Source organism: Equus przewalskii, chromosome 3 (genome assembly GCF_037783145.1).
Source record: "Equus przewalskii isolate Varuska chromosome 3, EquPr2, whole genome shotgun sequence".
Lineage (NCBI taxonomy): Eukaryota > Metazoa > Chordata > Mammalia > Perissodactyla > Equidae > Equus > Equus przewalskii.
In genome coordinates, this window is record NC_091833.1 from 117,712,656 (window position 1) to 117,731,868 (window position 19,213).

The 19,213-nt window shown below is 42.4% G+C and overlaps 1 protein-coding gene, 1 long non-coding RNA gene and 1 pseudogene across 3 annotated transcripts in view; 2 read left to right on the forward strand and 1 right to left on the reverse strand.

Annotated features, from left to right (window-relative positions):
- Positions 1-11,491, reverse strand: part of FAM193A (family with sequence similarity 193 member A) — a 178,237-nt gene extending 166,746 nt beyond the window's left edge. The window contains exon 1 of one of the 2 annotated variants that reach the window (XM_070615203.1): positions 11,041-11,491. In XM_070615203.1, coding sequence (XP_070471304.1) covers positions 11,041-11,268 — 228 coding nt within the window. In that variant the 5' untranslated portion in view covers positions 11,269-11,491. The remainder of the gene's footprint in view (positions 1-11,040) is intronic. The other variant, XM_070615202.1, reaches the window with a different exon arrangement.
- A 506-nt stretch (positions 11,492-11,997) lies between these two features.
- Positions 11,998-17,118, forward strand: LOC139082610 (uncharacterized). The gene is made up of 2 exons (XR_011538817.1): positions 11,998-12,661; positions 16,566-17,118. It is a non-coding gene; the product is annotated as an uncharacterized lncRNA (long non-coding RNA).
- Positions 15,693-16,345, forward strand: LOC103556138 (large ribosomal subunit protein eL43-like; annotated as a pseudogene).
- Positions 17,119-19,213: the final 2,095 nt, after the last annotated feature.

The following is a 19,213-nucleotide window of genomic DNA, read 5'->3' on the forward strand; positions in this document are numbered from 1 at the left end:
TGTGAGACTTCCTTGAAGAAAATAAAAATTAATCTTCCCATTTCATAGATGAGGCAGCTAAAAAGAAATAAAATTAAAATTTTGGGCCACTAAATGCAATGTGGTATCCTAGATTAGATCCTGGAATAGAAGTAAGATAGTGGAAAAATTAGTGAAATCCAAATAAAGTCTGTAGTTAATAATATTGTACCAATTTTAATTTCTTAGTTTTAACAAATATACCAAAGTTACATAAGATGTCAACATTAGGGAAAGCTGGCTGAAGGAAATAATGGGAACTCTCTATACTAACTTGGCAACTTTTCTATCAGTCCAAAATTATTCCCAAAAAAAAGAATATTTTAAAAAAAGGGCCATAAGAAGGTAAATTTCCCAACCTCTCATTCAGTTTCAAAATATAACTAATACGGTGCTCAAAATATTCAAGAGAAAAATGTTCTTTGTATTCTACGAGTGTATGTGAAAGAAAAGGTCAATTTCATTATCTCATGCCATACACAAAAATAAACTCAAAATGGATCAAGACTTGAAGATAAGTGCTAAAACCATACAGCTTCTGGAAGAAAATATAGGTAGTACACTCTTTGACATCAAACTTAAAAGGATCTTTTCGAATACCATGTCTTCTCAGACAAGAGAAACAAAAGAAAAAACAAACAAGTGGGACTTCATCAGACTAAAGAAACTAGGATGAAAACAAAAAGACAAACCACCAACTGGGAGAAAATATTTGCAAATCACATATCCGACAAGGGGATAATATATAAAGAATAATATAAAGAACTCACACAACTGAACAACAAAAAAACAAACAGCCCAATCAAAACATGGGCAGAGGATATGAACAGACATTTTTCCATAGAAGATACACACATGGTCAACAAACACATGAAAAGATGTTCAACATCACTAATCATCAGGGAAATGCAAATCAAAACTACACTAAGATAACACCTTACACCTGTTAAAATGGCTATCATCACTAAGACTAAAAATAACAAATGTGGGGGGCTGGTTTGTGAGCTCTGCTTCGGCAGCCCAGGGTTTCACCGGTTCTGATCCTGGGCACAGACCTAGCACCACTCATCAAGCCATGCTGAGGCAATGTCCCACACAGCACAACCAGAAGGACCTACAAATAGAATATACAACTATGTACTGGGGGGCTTTGGGGAGAAGAAAAAAAAAAAGGGAGATTAGCAACAGACGTTAGCTCAGGTGCCAATCTTTAAAAATAAATAAATAAATAAATAAATGGAGAGGGTGAGGAGAAAAGGGAACCCTCATACACTGCTGGTGGGAATGCAAACTGGTGCAGCTACTATGGAAAACAGTATGGAGATTCCCCCAGAAACTAAAAGTAGAAATACCATATGACCCAGCTATCCTGCTATTGGGTATCTATCCAAACAACTTGAAACCAACAATACAAAGTGACCCATGTACCCTTATGTTCATTGCAGCACTATTCACAATAGCCAAGACATGGAAGCAACCCAAGTGCCCATCGACCAATGACTGGATAAAGAAGATGTGGTATATGTATACAATGGAATATTACTCAGCCATAAAAAAAAAGACAAAATCATCCCATCTGCAACAACATGGATGGACCTGGAGGATACTACGTTAAGCAAAATAAGCCAAAGTGAGAAAGACCAACACCATATGACTTCACTCATATGTGGAAGATAAACACACAAAGAGAAAAGTTCAGTGGTTACCAGGGGAAGGGGGATGTGGAGTGGGCACAGGGGGTGAAGGGGAGCACTTAAACGTGGTTACGGACAAGAAATAATGTACAGCTGAAATTTCACAATGATGTAAACTATTACGAACTCAATTAAAAAAAAGAAAAGGTCAATTTCCACAGGAAACAACATGTGATAATTCATTGCCACAATCATTACTGAAGTAACTCTAGATAGTTTAGAAACTAAAACTGATGTCTACAGTAAAAAACAAAAAACGTTTTGTAGGCCTACGAGATACAAGTCATTCAATTTCAATTCATACTGGTTAAACTCTCTCCAAAATAAAGACTGCTGGTGTCTCCACACTAGTGTATTCCAGCAAATGAGTTCAGAAAGCCTATAGGGTCAAAAAAGTCCAATAAAGAGGGCTATACAATGCACAGAAACATCTCATACTAGCACCAAATAGATCTTCAATTAGTAATTAAGCCAGGAAAAAAGGCCTTAAGTTAATAAGTATACTTCACATATACAGTACAACTTAAGGTGAAAATATGAATGTAATGGATCAGTGAAATTTAATCAAGCACCTGTCTATAAGAAATCCACTTCATGTAAAACTATATAGGCAGGTTAAAAACAAAAGGATAGTAAAGTATACACCATGCAAACACTAATCAAAAGAAAGCCGAATTCACTATGTTAGAATCAGATAAAGCAGACTTCAGAGCTAAGAAAACTACCAGGGATAAGAGGAACATAAGTTAAACGACAAAAGAGTCAATTTACCAAGACATAACCCTAAATGTACCAAACAACAGACTTTCAAAATACATGAAGCAAAAACTAAACAAACTGTAAGGAGAAATCAAGGAATCCACAATTTTAGTCAGAGACTTCAACACACCTCTCTTGGCAGTTGACAGACCTAGCACACAAAAAATGAGCAAGACTATAGAAGAACTGAACAAAATCATCACTGAACTGGATCTAACTGACTTTCAGAGAACACTCCGCTCAATAATAACAGAATATATCTTTTCAGTGCATGAGTACTATTCACAAAAATGAACCATAAAACCTTAAAATTTTTGAAAGAATTAAAATCATACAAAGCATGTTCTCCAACCATATTGGAACTTAGTAGCAGAATAATAACAGGAAACTAAACAACATACTTCTAAATAACCCATGAATCAAGGAGAAAGATTTAAGGGAAATTTTAAAATATTTCAAATTGAAGGAAAGTGAAAATACAACATACCAAAATTTGTGGGATGCAGCTAAAGTATGGCTTAGAGAAAAGTTTATAGCACTAAATATGTACATTAGAAAAGAAAAATCATCTCAAATCAATAATCTAAGCTTCTACTTTAAGGAATTAGAAAAAGAAAAATCAAAATAAACCCAAAGCAAGCAATACAGCAAAAGGAAGGAAAAAAATCAATGAACTCAGAAGCAGAAAAAAAATCAGTAAAACAAAAGGCTCTCTCTTTTTTTTAAATTTTTTTAAATTTTTTTTCATTTTTCTCCCAAAGCCCCCCAGTTCATAGTTGTGTATTTTTAGTTGTGGGTCCTTCTACTTGTGGCATGTGGGGTGCCATCTCAGCATGGCTTGATGAGCAGTGCCATGTCCTCGCCCAGGATTCGAACTGGCGAAATCCTGGGCCGCTGAAGCAGGCCACCGGGCTGGCCCTGAGCTAGCTCTTTAAAAAGATTAAAAACTTGAGGAACTTCTAGCAAGACTGGCAGTAAAAAAAGAAGACATCACCAACATTAAGAACGAAAGCAGAACATCACTGCAGACCCCCACAAACATTAAAAGGACAATAAAGGAAAACTGCAGACAACAGAGCACACATAAATTCAACAACTTAGATGAAATGGAGCAATTCTTCGAAAAGCATAAACTACTAAAACAGAGAGAAGGGAAGAATTCCTAATTTACTTTCAGAGGCCAGCATTATACTGACACCAAAACCAGGCAAGGACAACATAAGAAAACTACTCACATATATCTCATGAAAACAGAAGCAACAATGCTCAACAAAATATTAGTAAAGTGAATCTACCAATTAAAAAAGAGTGATGTACCATGATCAAGCAGGGCTTATTCCAGGAATGCAAAACTATTTCAATATCCAAAAACCAATAATGTGATCCACTACATTAACAGTCTAAAGAAGAAAAACCACATGATCATATCAATTGATTCAAAAAAGCATTTGACAAAATCCAACACCCATTAATAAAACTCTCAGTGAACTGGAAATAGAAAGTAACTTCCTAAACCTGTTAGTAGGCATCTACAAAAAGACCTACAGGGGCTGGCCCGGTGGCGCAGCAGTTAAGTTCGCACATTCCGCTTCTCGGCGGCCCAGGGTTCACCAGTTCGGATCCCGGGTGTGGACATGGCACCGCTTGGCAAAAGCCATGCTGTGGTAGGCGTCCCACATATAAAGTGGAGGAAGATGGGCACGGATGTTAGCTCAGGGCCAGTCTTCCTCAGCAAAAAGAGGACGATTGCCAGTAGTTACCTCGGGGCTAATCTGCCTCAAAAAAAAAAAAAAAAAAAAGATCTATAGTAGACATCACACTTTATGGTGAAAGAATGACTAAAATCAGGAAAAAGGAAATTGTAGTAAAAGCCCCAGCCAGTGCAATAAAGAAAAAAAAAGAAATAAAAGGCATACAGAATGGAAAACCAGAAGAAAAAAAAATCACTACTCACAGACATGATTATCTACATAGAAAATCCCAGTGAATCCACAAAAAACTCCCAGAATATATGATTTTAGCAAGATCAAAGGACAGAAGGTGAACACAGCAAAATTAATTTTATTTCTACATACTAGCAATGAATAAATGGAAACTGAAATTTTTTAAAACACCATTTACAAAAGTTGAAAAAATGAACTATTTATGTATACATCTAACAAAACATGTACAGGATCTATATGCTAAAAACTATAAAACACTGATGAAAAAAATCAGATGTTATATGTCAATTACATCTCAGAAAAAAGAAATCAAAGATGATCAAATAAAGAGAGAGACATATCATGTTCATAGATTGGAAGATTCAACACAGCAAATATATCAGTTCTCCACCACACTGATCTACAGATTTAAGGGTATTCCAATCAGATCCCAGAAAAATTTTCTGTAGATACAGGCAAGCTGATTCTAAACTGTAAGAAAAAGCAAAACAACTGAATAGCCAAAACAATTTTTTTTAAGTTGGGGGAATCATCTTGCCTAATTTTAAGAGTGACAGTAATTAAGACAGTGTGGTATAGACAAGGGATAGATGCATGGATCAACAGCACAGAATAGAGAGTCCAGAAATAACCCACACGAATAAGATCAACTGATTTTTTTTTTAAGATTTTATTTTTCCTTGCCCCCCGCCCCGCCAAAACCCTCAGTACATAGTTGTATATTTTTAGTTGTGGGTCCTTCTAGTTGTGGCATGCAGGATGCTGCCTCAGCATGGCTTGATGAGCAGTGCCATGTCCACGCCCAGGATTCAAACCAGCGAAACCCTGGGCCGCCGAAGCAGAATGTGTGAACTTTTTTTACTTTTTTTCATTTTTCTCCCAAAGCCCCCCAGTTCATAGTTGTGTATTTTTAGTTGTGGGTCACAGGGCTGGCCCCCTATGATTTTTGACAGAGGCGAAAAGTGGATTCAATGGAGAAAGGATACCCTGTCAACAAATGGGTTTAAATGAATCCCTACCTGAATCTGATAGCTTACACAAAATTAACTCAAAATGAATCACAGACCTAAACGCAAAACTATGAAATTTTTAGAAGAAAACACAGGAAAAAAATCTTTATAACCTGAGGTTTTGTAAAACAAAGAGTTCCTCGACATGACACCAAAAAGTATGATCCATAAAGGAAAAAACTGGTAAGTTGAACTTCATCAAAATTAAATCTTTCTTTGCAAAAAACAGTTAACTAAAACAAAAAGACAAGCTACAGACTGAAAGAAAACGTTTGTAAATCACATATCTGACAAAGAACTGAGGTCCAGAATTATAAAGAACACTCAAAACTCAAAAGTAAGAAAATAAATAACCCAATTAAAAATAGGCAGTCTTGAATAAACAGTTTACCCAAGAGGATAGAAGAACAGCAAATAAACACATGAAAAGCATTTGATATCAGTAGTCATTAGGGAAATGCAAATTAAAACCACAATGCCACTTACCCATCTATTTATTAAAACGATTAAAATAAAAACTACTGAGAATATCAAGTGCTAACAAGGACAGAGAGCAACTGGAACTCTCATACATTGCTGGTGTGAAGTCAAAATGGTACAGCTACTCTGGAAAATAGTTTGGTAGTTTCTTATAATGTTACCATATGACCCAGCTCCCATTCCTTAGTATTTACCCTAGAGAAACGAAAATTTACTTTCACACGAAACTTGTTCATAAATGTTTACAGCAGCTCTATGTATTATCACCAAAATCTGGAAAAACCCCAACGTCCACCAATGGGAGAATGGGTAAACTGTGGTACATTCATACAAGGGACTACTACTCAGCAATGAAAATGAACAACCTACTGATACATGCAACAACTTGGATGAATCTCAAACTGATTATGCTGAGTGAAATAAACCAGCCTCAAAAAGTTACATACTATATGATTCCATAAGACTTCTCCAAAAGACAGTATCATAGTAACAAAGTACTAGCTGCCAAGAGTTTACCGGCAGGGAGAGTGTGCAGAGGGATAGCATGAGGCAGCTTTTGTGGGTAATGCAACTCATCTGTATCCTCATTGTGGTAGTAGATACATGAATCTATTTATTTGTTAAAATCCAAGGAAGTGTACATTTTAAAATATCAATTTTATATGTCAATTTTTTTTAATTAAGATACAATAAAACCATTTAGAACAAGTATCCACTAAAGTCAAGCCAGATACATACTTATTAGCAATTTCACTCCGGGTATATACTTGATTGAAATGAGTACTCCCGTTCACCAAGACACGTATAGGAATGTGCATACCAGCTTGATTCACACCAGCCATAAAATAGATTAACCTAAATGTCCATCAATATTAGAAAGGATAAATTGTGGAATATTCGCACAATGGAAAACTGCATACCATGAAAAAGAATTAAGTGCTACATCAACAACATGGATGCATCTCAAATATAATGTTGAGCCAAAGAGCACGAGGAGGGACTGGCCCCACAGGCAGCTTGCGCGCTCGGCTTCAGTGGCGCAGGGTTTCGCCAGTCTGCTCCTGAGTGTGGACCAATCACCGCCTGTCAGGCCACGCTGAGGCAGCGTCCCACACAGCACGACTAGAAGGACCTACAACTAGAATATACAACTATGTACTGGGGGGCTTTGGGGAGAAGAAGAAGAGGAAGAAAAACAAAAAGGACTGGCATAGAGTACTTTTATATGAAATTCAAAAACAGGCAAAAGGCATGAGAATAGTGGTGGGGATGACTATCAAGGGGGAAAAAAGGGGCATCATAGGGTACTGGGATTAGTCTGTATCTTGATATACTGATTATGGGTGTACACATACATAAAATACTGAATCAGAGGTGCTCTCTGCAGCTGCACCAAATTGTTAATCTTGATTAAAGCACATAAGGTACCAGAGATCTTTATTTGATCTACTTCTGCAGGTCACTAAGGCAAATATGAACCAGAGAAGAGTTATGCTGAACCTCATTTCATTACGGCAGTGATTTCCACAACACAGGGAAGGCCTAACTGCACCTCAAGATGCATGATCACAGCACCCAACCACAAGATACACTGCATGACGGCCGTTAAACATTATTAACATTATCTCCTTCTTGCCACCTTTTCAGCAACAAAAAAGGATTTACATTATTACAAATGCCCCCTGCAACAGGTTTCTCTGACTTTAAAATTTTAATATTGCTGTTTGAAAACATACTTTGATCCCTACCCCAAATGGCCTCCTTTTATAAATCTCTAACAGCATTACAAAAATAGCCCTAAATTCCCATTTGAGCCCCCCATGAGTGTAAATTATACGTAATTTGATACTCCAACCTCTAGTGACACAGGTCAATTTCCATAATAAAAGAATTCTGGGTTTTGCAAATATGTGTTTGACTTAATTTTGCACACTTATTCAGAAAACAGAATTCTGACAGTGTAAATATTTTTATTTTTTATATAATATCTAAAGTCTAGCTGTTACAAGGTGGAAAAAGCCAAAATTAGTTTTATTTGAAAAAGAAAAAATGTTGGTAATACCAGCTTGTAAAAGTGCCATTCACCTTTGTGCTCCACATGTAATGCTCATCGAGAAAAGTCTGAAAGCTTGAGGCATGTGCAAAAAGGAAAAGAGAAAGCCATCAGAATTTCTACCACAAAACATTTTCATATATACCCTATCGGACCTTTCCTAAACAAACATATATACACACAGATATTTTACAAAAATGGGTCCATACTACAAACACTGTTTTCTATTTTGTAAGCTTCTTTCTTCACTTAATACATCATGAACATTATGAAAATTACCTTTTAAAATACAAATGCAAAATAATAAGATATATTCACAGTATCCTTCACCTTCCAACGTTTCATTTCAGGGCCAACCCTCTATTGTCACATTAGAGCAGACCACCACACAAGGCTATTAGAGCAGGCCTTGTCCAAGATCCATGTCCATCATATTTGATGGCACACTGTTTCCCCATTCCACCAGTGGAAAAAGCTTGATCAATAGCATCCTGCAGCACAGTCCCTAATAAAGTCCAACCGAGCCTTCTGAAAAATAACGATCGTATACATACATAGCAATGTGTGCCACTAGGCACCGTTTAAGCACCTTCCCTGCCTGTACTTGTTTAATTCTTACAATAACCCCGGGAGCTGGGTGCCATATCACTTAGAAAACTGAAGCAGCACAGGTTGATACCTTGCCTGAGGGCACAAAGCCTATCAAGTTTGTGTCCCCCAAGCCTTGTGTACCACAGTTTTGCTGTGGGCCAAAGACTGTAAGCTATGTTTTCCTACTTATCCCCGAGCCCTCATGTCTTTGTAGAAGCCACCTACATGCAGAAACACCCTCTTTGCCTCAGCAGGCACCTTGATGAAAGTGGTCCTGGATCTAACACTCAGTGTTGTGCCCAGCACTGTGCCCAGGGCAGTGGGGCTAAGACCCCTGCAGAGAATCAAGACAGTCCTTCTACTCTTACTTCTGTCTCAGACATCTTCTGCCCTGGTGACCCTATATGGAATGGAGACGATGCGCCCCCAGGAATCATAAGCCTCTCTGGGACATGCAGGGCCAATACCCACTTGCTGTTACTTGTTGACAAACACTGTTCTGGGTGCCTGTTCTATGCAAGACAAGGTGCCCCAAAGAGCTCACATCTGAGGGGGAAACAATTCAGAGCCTTCAAAACTACAGTAAGAATTTTTGTGATCGGTGTGAAGAACATTTTTAGCTCTGTTACCATAAAGAGAATCTTCAATGCACTATTATTAAAACACTTATAAAGAAATTTAAAAATTAAAGACATAGCTTTAAAACTTCAAAATATAGTAAAAGAGAATGTTTTTCAAGGTATAGGTCACAACTCAATACTACACAGTAAAGTAATTGTGTAGTATAACCAACATTTTATTAATGAAATTGAACAGAACAGAAAAAGTCAGAAAGTATCAGAATGTCATTTTATAAAACTTGTGGTGTGTGTGTCTGCGCATGCATGAGCAGGCAGTACAGTTCCTGATATCACAGTGGGTCACAGTCAAAAATCTTGACTCATAAGTTTAACAGAATAAGCCAGTCCTGTCAAAAACAATATTAGGCATATGGTTATCTGAGTTTGAATTGTGTGATTAGAATAATAAGAAAACGAAGATTGTTTTAGCTAAATATAGCAAAGTAAATGGGAATTATCATAACCTGAAATAATGGAATAAAAGGCTAGTGTAAGGATTTTTGTTGTACCACCAACTTGTTTTTGACTCACTAAAAAATGAGTACATATTACATCCAGCTACAGCAAATATTATCAAGGTTTTTGTAAAGAATTTGCATAAGCAGACCTCCCACTCCCCCCTCCCCAGCAGCAGCAAACACTGCCCTTAATTTACAGCCCAAAGATCCAAACGCACAAGTCTCTTCCTTGATCCCAAGAATTGCACCTGTTTTGCTCTCCAGAGTATTGGAAAAGGGCAACCTCTGGAGACTGTGAAGTCCAGGGCTATGACCCAGGATCCTAAACAAATGTAACACCATCATGGAAAGAAAGCTCCAACTGGACTTACTATCCTGCAGAGAACACTCGACATGCTTTAAACTTAAACTAAGGCACATACACATTACTGGATGTTCATGTAAGAGTATAAGCATCAGAAAGCCATGCCATATGCAATAATTCCTTATCTGTTCTCACTACATACCGCTCCAACACAATATTTGGAATCTGGCATAAAACAATTTCTATCTCATAATTTAGCACACAAATACTCGTGATGAGGCTTTTTTTTTTTTTTGCAAATGTCTTTAAAACAATTTAACAGCTCTAACAATGCAACGTCTGAAAAAATCCATTATCTTTCAGGAGCCAACTGAATGACTAGAAAGGATTATGTCAATTGCATACCCATGTACTAGTGCTGTGTCTTCTCAAGTGTTGTGACCAAGAGCGGAATAAAAATGGCAGCAATCCATAAGTGGTAGATGCAGTGTGTGCTAGCTGCCTTCACACACAAAACAGAAAAAGAATTATTTCTCAAATTCCTTAACTTCAAACACTAAACAAATGCCTGAGTAAGCAGACCACCAATTACTCCTAAAAACTTTTAAAAAGCAGGGGATGAAGGGCCAGGGCTGCCACCTCCGGAAGACTGTCAGGTAGCTTTCAGATGATTACATTGGGGAAAAACAGAAAACTTCTGGGAGGCACTTTCACCGATCACCCGCAAGGGCACGCAGAAGGTGGGCACTGTGAAACAGCACTTCAAAGCGCCCCGCACTCCGGAGGGAAGCCCCGCTCGTCACCTGACTCCCAATTATTCTGGAATCGCACACGAGTGATCTCAAGGGCGAGCCCCGCGCGGGGCCAGGCGGCACCACCCCCGGCCCGTGACAGCGGCGCGCAGGTGGGCAGCGCCGCGCGCCTCCCCCAGGAGATGCGGGCACCCGGCGCCGCCCGGCCCGGGCTCGCCGTTCCCGCGGGAAGCCTGTCACGGGCGCGAGCCCCCGCGGCCCCCGCCCGCCCAGCCCGCGCCCGCCCGTTACCCGCGCCCGGTCTCCGGCGGGAGGCCCCCCGCGGCCCTCCGCCCGCCCCCGCCCCGCCGCCGCTTACCTCGAAGTAGCCTCCGGGGGCGGCGCCGCCCGCGCCCGCGCCGAGGGGCCCGTTGGCCGCTGCCGCGCCGCCCGGGGCCGCCAGGCCCGCGGCCTGGGAGCCGCGCAGCGCCGCCGCCGGGCCGGCCTTGCCGCCGCTCGCGCCGCCGTTGCCCCCGCCCGAGCCGCCGCCGCCGCCCCGCTTGTTCTTCCGGCGCTTGGCCCCGCGCTTGGCGTCGGCCGGGCTCATGGCGGGCGGGCGGGGAGAGGGCGCGGGGCGGGCGCGGGGCCGCGGGCGGCGGCGGAGGGCGGGGAAGGCGGGGAGGCTGAGGCGGCGGCGGGGCGCTCCGGCCGGCCGAGGGCGGGGGGCGCTGCGCGGGGTCGCCTCCGGGCGGGGATGGCCGGGCGGGCGGGCGAGAGCTGCGGGGAGGCCGCTGGGCGGGAGGAACGGCGAGTCCACCGGGCCCGGCGCCGCCGCTGACCAGAGTTACAGTCCAATATGGCGGACACAAGGGGAAAGGGATCCCAGTTTACGTCGGGGGAGGGGGAAGGAGCGGCGGGGAGGGGGAGGGGTGTGGGCGCCCTCCCCCCGCCTTACTCCGCCCTCCCAGCGCCGCTCCCCCCGCCTCCCCATCCCTCTCCCCCTCCCTCCGTTAACGTGCGCCGGCGCGCAGGGCACGCCGGGAGTTGGAGTCCGCACCGCCCGCTCCGCCGCTGGGGGCGCCCGGAGGGAGGACCACGATTCCCGTCAGGCCGCGCGCGGCCGAGCGTCCCGGCGCTGCGAGGGGCCCAGGCGGGGAAGCTGGATGCAGCGGTGACATCACCGCCGCGCTCCGCGCCGCCCGGCCCCGCCTACGCCGCGGAGCCTTCTGGGAGTTGTAGTCAGGCTGAGGGGCCGGGCCGGCGCGAGGCAGCATCGCCCGCGGTGCGCGAACTACAAGACTGGAGGCGAGGAGTTCCGCCTCTTTGACAAGCACCCAGACGCCCCCGCGGCCCGCGCCCCCGCCGGCCTGGTGCTGCAGGCCGACCCGGCCCTCGGGATGCACCAGGCCGGCAGCCCCAACTCTTTCCCGGCGACCTTGGTCCGGCTCCGGGTTCGAATCCGCCCCCCTACTTGCTGGCCCTGTGACCTTGGGCAGGTCCCCTAGCTCAAGTCCCAGGTGACTCAATGGAGACGAGAATGACCTGCCTCGTGGGCTTGGGTGGGGTTCCGGAGGGCGCCTGGAAAGCGCTGGGCCCAGCCGAGCACGGAACAGCTCTGAGAGCCCCCGGCCGCCAGCGTGTCGGGATCTGCCCTGCGCGGTGGAGCCGCCGGGAGCCAGGCCGGCACCGCAGACCCGTCCGTTAGCTTGGAACCCCTTGGCCTAGAGGCGTCCTTCCCGAGCTCATCTCTTCCTGCATCCCGGTTCGGCCGTCGTCCAGGGCTCCTCGTGTCTTGCGACCCTGCAAGGTCCTGGGACGGTCTAGCCATTTCTCACGACCTGGCATTCCCCCACCTCACAGGCCATGAACCCGGTCAGACCCTCCCTGGCCTTCCAGCGCTCCCGGCCCCCCAGGGCCTCTGACGCCCAGGTCAGAAACAGCCTCTCCTCCTGGACCCTCCACCTTCCTGGGGCGTCTTGCCCATCATCAGCAAGCCCAAGGTACAGTCCCGCCGCTAGACCCGGACGAGAGGTGTCCCTTCCCTGGGCCTTGCGTTCTAGAGGGCCCCACTTATCACAAACACCGAGACACAAAAGACGTGTTTTCCACTGTTTGGTTCCATGGGTGATAACAGGGCGGAGATGCAACGGAGCTCGGCCCTGGGACCTATGGCATAAGGGCCTTCCTTTGCACCCTTTCCTGGGCCCCACAACCGTTAGCTTTGGGCCCGCCCGTGTGTGTCTCATTGCCTCACCGTAACCCTTACCCCAGCTGCAGCCACGGCCTTCTAATCCCTTGACTCATTCTTCACGTCTCAACCAGAATGGCTAATATGATCAAATCAATCTGATTAAAGCCCTTCAGAGACTCCACGTTTTCGGCAGAATAAAGGCCCCTTGTCCCTACTGGAGGGTTTTGGATGACCCTGCTGCTGGAAGTGGAATTTGAGAGAGTGGGTGGGGATGCCTGCTTGGCTCTCCTCCTTTAGCACTCCTTTGGGTGGGCAATGTCTTGGGCTGCACCCCACCCTCACAGGCTCAGTCAGACACTCCCTTCTCTCATAGCCCCTGTGCTTTCCCTTGTCATAGCACATTGGCACTGCATTGGGATTCTTGATGTTCACCAGTGTCCCCAGGGAAGTCTTAGGGGACAGGGGGAGAGCATGGGAGTGCCTGCCTCATGCATCTCTGAATCCCAGCTCCTGCCAAGCAAGGGCTGGGCACACACCTGGTGTCCAGTGTTTGCTGGATGAATGAATGACATAATAATGACCTTTTGTCAAGCAATTATGCACCAGCTGCTCTTCCTGCTGCTATATCGTCTCGTCTCATCCACACAACCACTCTTGAGATAGGCACCGTTAGCTCTGTATTATGAATGAGAAACTGAAGTTCACAGATGTTAAGGGATTTGCCCAAAGTTACCCAAGTAGTCAGAGGCAGGGCCCAGATTCCAACTCAGGTGTGGCTCATGTGTGACTTTTAGGCTCCAAGGGAGCAGGGTGGTACAGTCTAGAGTTCCTCTTGGGGCTGGAGACAAGGGAAGCTTCTCTGAGGAGGAGAGCTGAGCCAGAGCCAGTCACTCTCAGAGCAAAGGACCTTCAGCAGTGCAAGACTCTGGAGCAGGGAAAAACTCAGCATGTCCCAGGAACCTACAAAAGCCACTGTGGCTGGAGCAAATGAAATGGCAGAAGCTGCAGGCCTCCATAAGGAGGTCGGGTTTTATTCTAAATGCAGCTAGGAACCATGGAGGGTTACTGAGCCTGACAGTTTTTCCCTCAAGACATTGCCAAATTCTCACACTCTGTAGGCAGGAACCTAAGAAACAAATCAGAAAGACCCTGAAAAGTAGAGTAGAGGTTCTGGCAATTTCATCTAGCTGAGAAGACAAGGATTATAGATCAGGGCTAACAGAGAGAGGTGCTCTGGTGCTCAGTGGGAATCCTTTAATGGTAGCCTAAAAGTGGGAAGTGAACCAGCGGTAGACAGAACCTTACCAAACCGCAGCACAGCCTTAACACAGCTTGCTGTGTGATCAGATTAAGGCGATCAGCACCTGCTCTATCTGCCTAGCAGGGGAAGTGCTCATCTGTAGCCTCTACAATTTTGGGTTTTTTTGCTGAGCAAGATTGGCCCTGAGCTAACATCTGTGCCAGTCTTCCTCTATTTTGTATGTGGGTCGCTATGACAGCATGGCCACTGCCAAGTAGTGTAGGTCTGCCCCCGGGAACTGAACCTGGGCCATCGAAGTGGAGTGCACCGAACTTAGCCACTAGGCCATGGGGCCAGCCCCTCTACAGTTTTTTATGCACAAGTTCAGCTTTCAATTAAAAATGTCTAGGCATGTCAAGACACAGGGCCATTTGACTGGAAATAAAAAGAAAAAAGACAACAAAAACAAACCCATAGGTGAGTCACATGTTGGAGTTAGTAGGCACAGAATATACAATAACTACAATTAACATGTTTGAGAAAGTAGAGAAAAAGGTTTAAAAAACAGATGAAAGGGTGGAGAATTGTAATGTATAAGAAAATTAACTAGAACTGAAAAGTAAAATAACTAAAGAAATCAATAGATTAACAGCAGATTAGACACAGCACAGGAGAGGATTACTGAATTGGAAGATAATTCAATATAAAACATCCTAATTAGCACAGAGAGAAAAAACAATTGATAAAACAAAAAAGAGAATAAGAAATGTGTGAGGCACAGTTGAAGGTCTAACATATGTGTAATTCGAGTCCTGAAAGGCAGGAAGAGAGAAGCCACATAAGCAGAATTCTCCAAAACTGATGAAAAATATCCACCTCCAGTTTACAGAATCTCCATAAACCCCGAGAATGATAAATACAAGCAAAACCACACCAAAGCACATCATTATCAAACTGCTAAAAAAAAAGACAAAGAGAAAATCAGCCAGAGAAAACATTCACGTATCTTCCAAAGTATGTGACAGCTGACTGCAACAGAAATGAAGCTAGAAGACAATAGAATGTTATGGAGTAACTGGAAAAAAAAAAACCCCTGCCAATTTATAATTTTAAAAAATCTTAATGTTTTATTTAGCACAACATAGTCAAAATATCATGAATTTAAAACGTAATCAGTATAAAAATTATGAGCAAAATATCTTATACTTTTTGTTTTCATACTAAGCCTTTGGAATCCTGTATGTGTTTTTTATATTTCTAGCCTCTCTCCATTTGGATTCACCATGTTTCAAGTGCTCAGTAGCCACATGTGGCTCATGGCAACCATATTAGACAGCAATTTATAATTTTTTACTCAGAAAAAAAATATCAGGCAAGAAAGAAAGTAAAATAATGGCATTTTCAGATTAACGAAAATAGAATTTATTGCCAGAAGGAATTTACTAAAAGAAAATACTAAAGGAAGTTCTTTGAGTAGAAGGAAAATTATTCCAGATGGAAATGAAGAAAGGAATAAAGACCAAATATATTATACATAAATGGAATATATATATATACATATGGAATTACATATCTATAGACATAGAGACATGAATGATAACACTATTTGGTACTATTGTGTCCCTTTTTTCATTTTAAAAAATTGTGGTCGTCTCTGGGCTTGGACTTAGTTTGCAGCAACATAGCTAAATGCACCAAGGTTGGAATTGTCAGTAAATACTGGACCCGTTATGGTACCTCCCTCAGGAAAATGGTGAAGAAAATTGAAATCAGCCAGCACGCCAGGAAGACTTGCTCCTTCTGTGGCAAAACCAAGATGAAGAGATGAGCTGTGGGGATCTGGCACTGTGGTTCCTCTGTAAAACTGGCAGCCGGTGGTGCCTGGACCGACACCATCACTTCTGCTGTCACAGTAAAGTTGGCCATCAAAAGACTGAAGGAATTGAAAGATCAGTAGAAGCTTCACCATTTGGATCATTGCTAGCCTATAATAAGATGAAAGATTTATATGATCTGAAGAGAAATCAGAGTATGCTAGCCTATAATAAATGGGTTAATTTATGTAACAAGATTTTAAAAAATTGTGCTAAAATATATAAGGGAAAATTTACCATTTTAATTCCTTTCAATTGTACAATGCAGTGGCAATTCACAATGTTATGCAATCATCATCACTATCCATTTCCTGAACATTTCATCATCTCAAACAGAAACACTGTGCTCATTAAACAATACCTCTCCTTTTCCCTCTAACTCCAGCCTCTGGTATCCTCTATTCTACTTTGTCTCTATGAATTTGTCTGTTCTAGGCACCTCATATAAGTGGAATCATAGAACATCTGTACTTTTGTGTCTAGCTTATTTAGCTTAGCATAATGTTATTAAGGTTCATCCATGTTGTAAGTTATGTATCAGAATTTCATTCCTTTTTTTTTTTTTTAATATTTTATTTTTTTCCTTTTTCTCCCCAAAGCCCCCCGGTACATAGTTGTGTATTGTTAGTTGTGGGTCCTTCCAGTTGTGGCATGTGGGACGCCGCCTCAGGATGGCCTGATGATCGGTGCCATGTCCTCCCAGGATTCGAACCGGTGAAACCCTGGGCTGCCAAAGCGGAGCTCACGAACTTAACCACTCGGCCATGGGGCCCAGCCCCTCATTCCTTTTTAAGTTGTATACTATTCTGCTGCATGGATATATCACATTTTGCTCATCCATTCGTCTGTTGATGGACATTTGGGTTGTTTCCACCTTTTGGGTACTGTGAATAATGTTGCTATGAATATTGGTGTACAAGTATCTATTTGAGTCCTTGCTTTCACTTCTTTTGGGCATCTACCTAGGAGTGAAATTGTTGGGTTGTATGGTAATTCTGTATTTAACTTTTTGAGAAACCACCAAAATGTTTTCCAGAGCAACTTCATCATTTTATATCTCTACCAGCAATGTACAAGGGTTCCAATTTCTGCACATCCTTGCCAACATTTATTTTCTGTGTTTTTGATAAAAGCTATTTTAATGGGTGTGAAGTAGCCTTCTCTTTGTGGTTTTGATTTACATTTCACTCATGACTAATGACGTTGAGCTCCTTTCATGTGCTTATTGGCCATTTATATCTCTTCTTTGGAGAAATATCTATTTCAGTCCTTTGCCAATTTTTAAATTGGGTTTCCTCATTTTTTTGTTCTTCTTGTGTTGTAGGGGAACTTTATATATTCCAGCTATTAGTTCCTTATCAGATTTGCAAATATTTTCTCCCATTCTGTGGGTTGTCTTTTCATTCACTTAAGAGTGTCCTTTTTTTAAAAAAATTTTTTTATTTTTCCTTTTTCTCCCCAAAGCACCCCGGTACATAGTTGTATATATTTGTTAGTTGTGTGTCCTTCCACTTGTGGCATGTGGGATGCCACCTCAGCATGGCTTGATGAGCGGTGCCATGTCCGTGCCCAGGATCCGAACCAGCGCAACCCTGGGCTGCCGAAGCAGAGCACACAACCTTAACCACTGGGCCATGGGGCCAGCCCCTAAGAATGTCCTTTGATGCACAAAAATTAATTTTAATGAAGTCAAATTTATCCATTTTTCCTTTTGGTGTCATATTTAAGAAACTATTGCCAAATCCAAGGTCATGAATGTTTGCTTCTGTTTTCTTCTAAGAATTTTATAGTTTTAGCTCTTAAATATAGTTCTTTGATCCATTTTACACTAATTTTGCATATGGCTTAAAAATCTAACTTCATTCTTATGCATATGAATATCCAATTTTCCAAGTACCATTTGTTAGAGACACTTTTCTTTCTTCATTGAATGGTCTTGAAACCCTTGTCGAAAATCATTTGATCACAGAGGTGAGGGTTTCTTTCTGGGCTCTCAATCTTATTCCATTGCTCTATATGTCTGTCCTTATGCCAGCACCACACTGTTTTTTGTTGTTTGTTTGTTTTTTAAAGATTGGCACCTGGGCTAACAACTGTTGCCAATCTTTTTTTTTTTTTTCTGCTTTATCTCCCCCAACCCCCCCTGTACACAGTTGTATATCTTAGTTGCTGGTACTTCTAGTTGTGGGATGTGGGACGCCGTCTCAACGTGGCCTGACGAGCAGTGCCATGTCCTTGCCCAGGATCTGAACGCTGGGCCGCCGCAGCGGAGCGTGCGAGCTTAACCACTTGGCCACGGAGCCGGGCCCAGCACCACACTGTTTTGATTCCTGTACATTTATAATAAGTTTTCAAATTGAGAAGTGAGTCTTCAACTTTGTTCTTTTTCAAGATTGTTTTACCTATCTTGGGTCCTTTAAAATTCCATAAAAATTTTAGGATAGGTTTTTCCATTTCTGTAAAAATTGCCACTGGGGTTTGGTAGGGACTGTGTTGATTCTGTGTATTGCTTTGGGTAATATTGCCATCTTAATATCAACTCTTCCAACTCATGAGCACAGGATGTCTTTCTATTTAGGTTTATTTCTTTCAGTGATGTTTCAGTGAAAAATTTCCCACCTACTTGGTTAAATTTATTCCTACATATTTTATTCTTTTCAATGCTATTGAAAATGGAATTTTCTTAATTTCAGATTTTAATTGATATTGTATATAAGTATAACTGATTTGTGACTTTGTATCTTGCAACTTTGCTGAATTCATTTTTAAGCTCTAACAGTTGTGTGTATTTTGGATTCTTTAGGGTTTTATACATAGAAGATCATGTCATCTGCAAACAGATACTTTCCTTTCTTCATTTCCAATTTGGATGACTTTTCTTTCTTTGTTGTCTAATTCCTCTGGCTATAACTTCCAGTACTATGTTGAATAGAAGTGATGAAAGTGAGCATCCTTGCCTTGTTCCTGATCTCAGGGGTAAAGCTTTCAGTCTTTCACCACTGAGAATGTTAGCTGTGAGCTTTTCATATATGGGCTTTATTATGTTGAGATACTTTCATTCTATTCCTGGTTTGTTGAGTGTTTTTATCATGAAGAGATGTTGGATTTTGTCAAGCTTTTTCTGCATCAGTCAGGATGATCATGTTATTTTTTCTCCCTACATTCTATTAATGTGGTATATAGCATTGATTTTCATAGGTTGAGCCACTCCTGCATTCCTGGAGAAAAATCCACTTGATCATGGTGT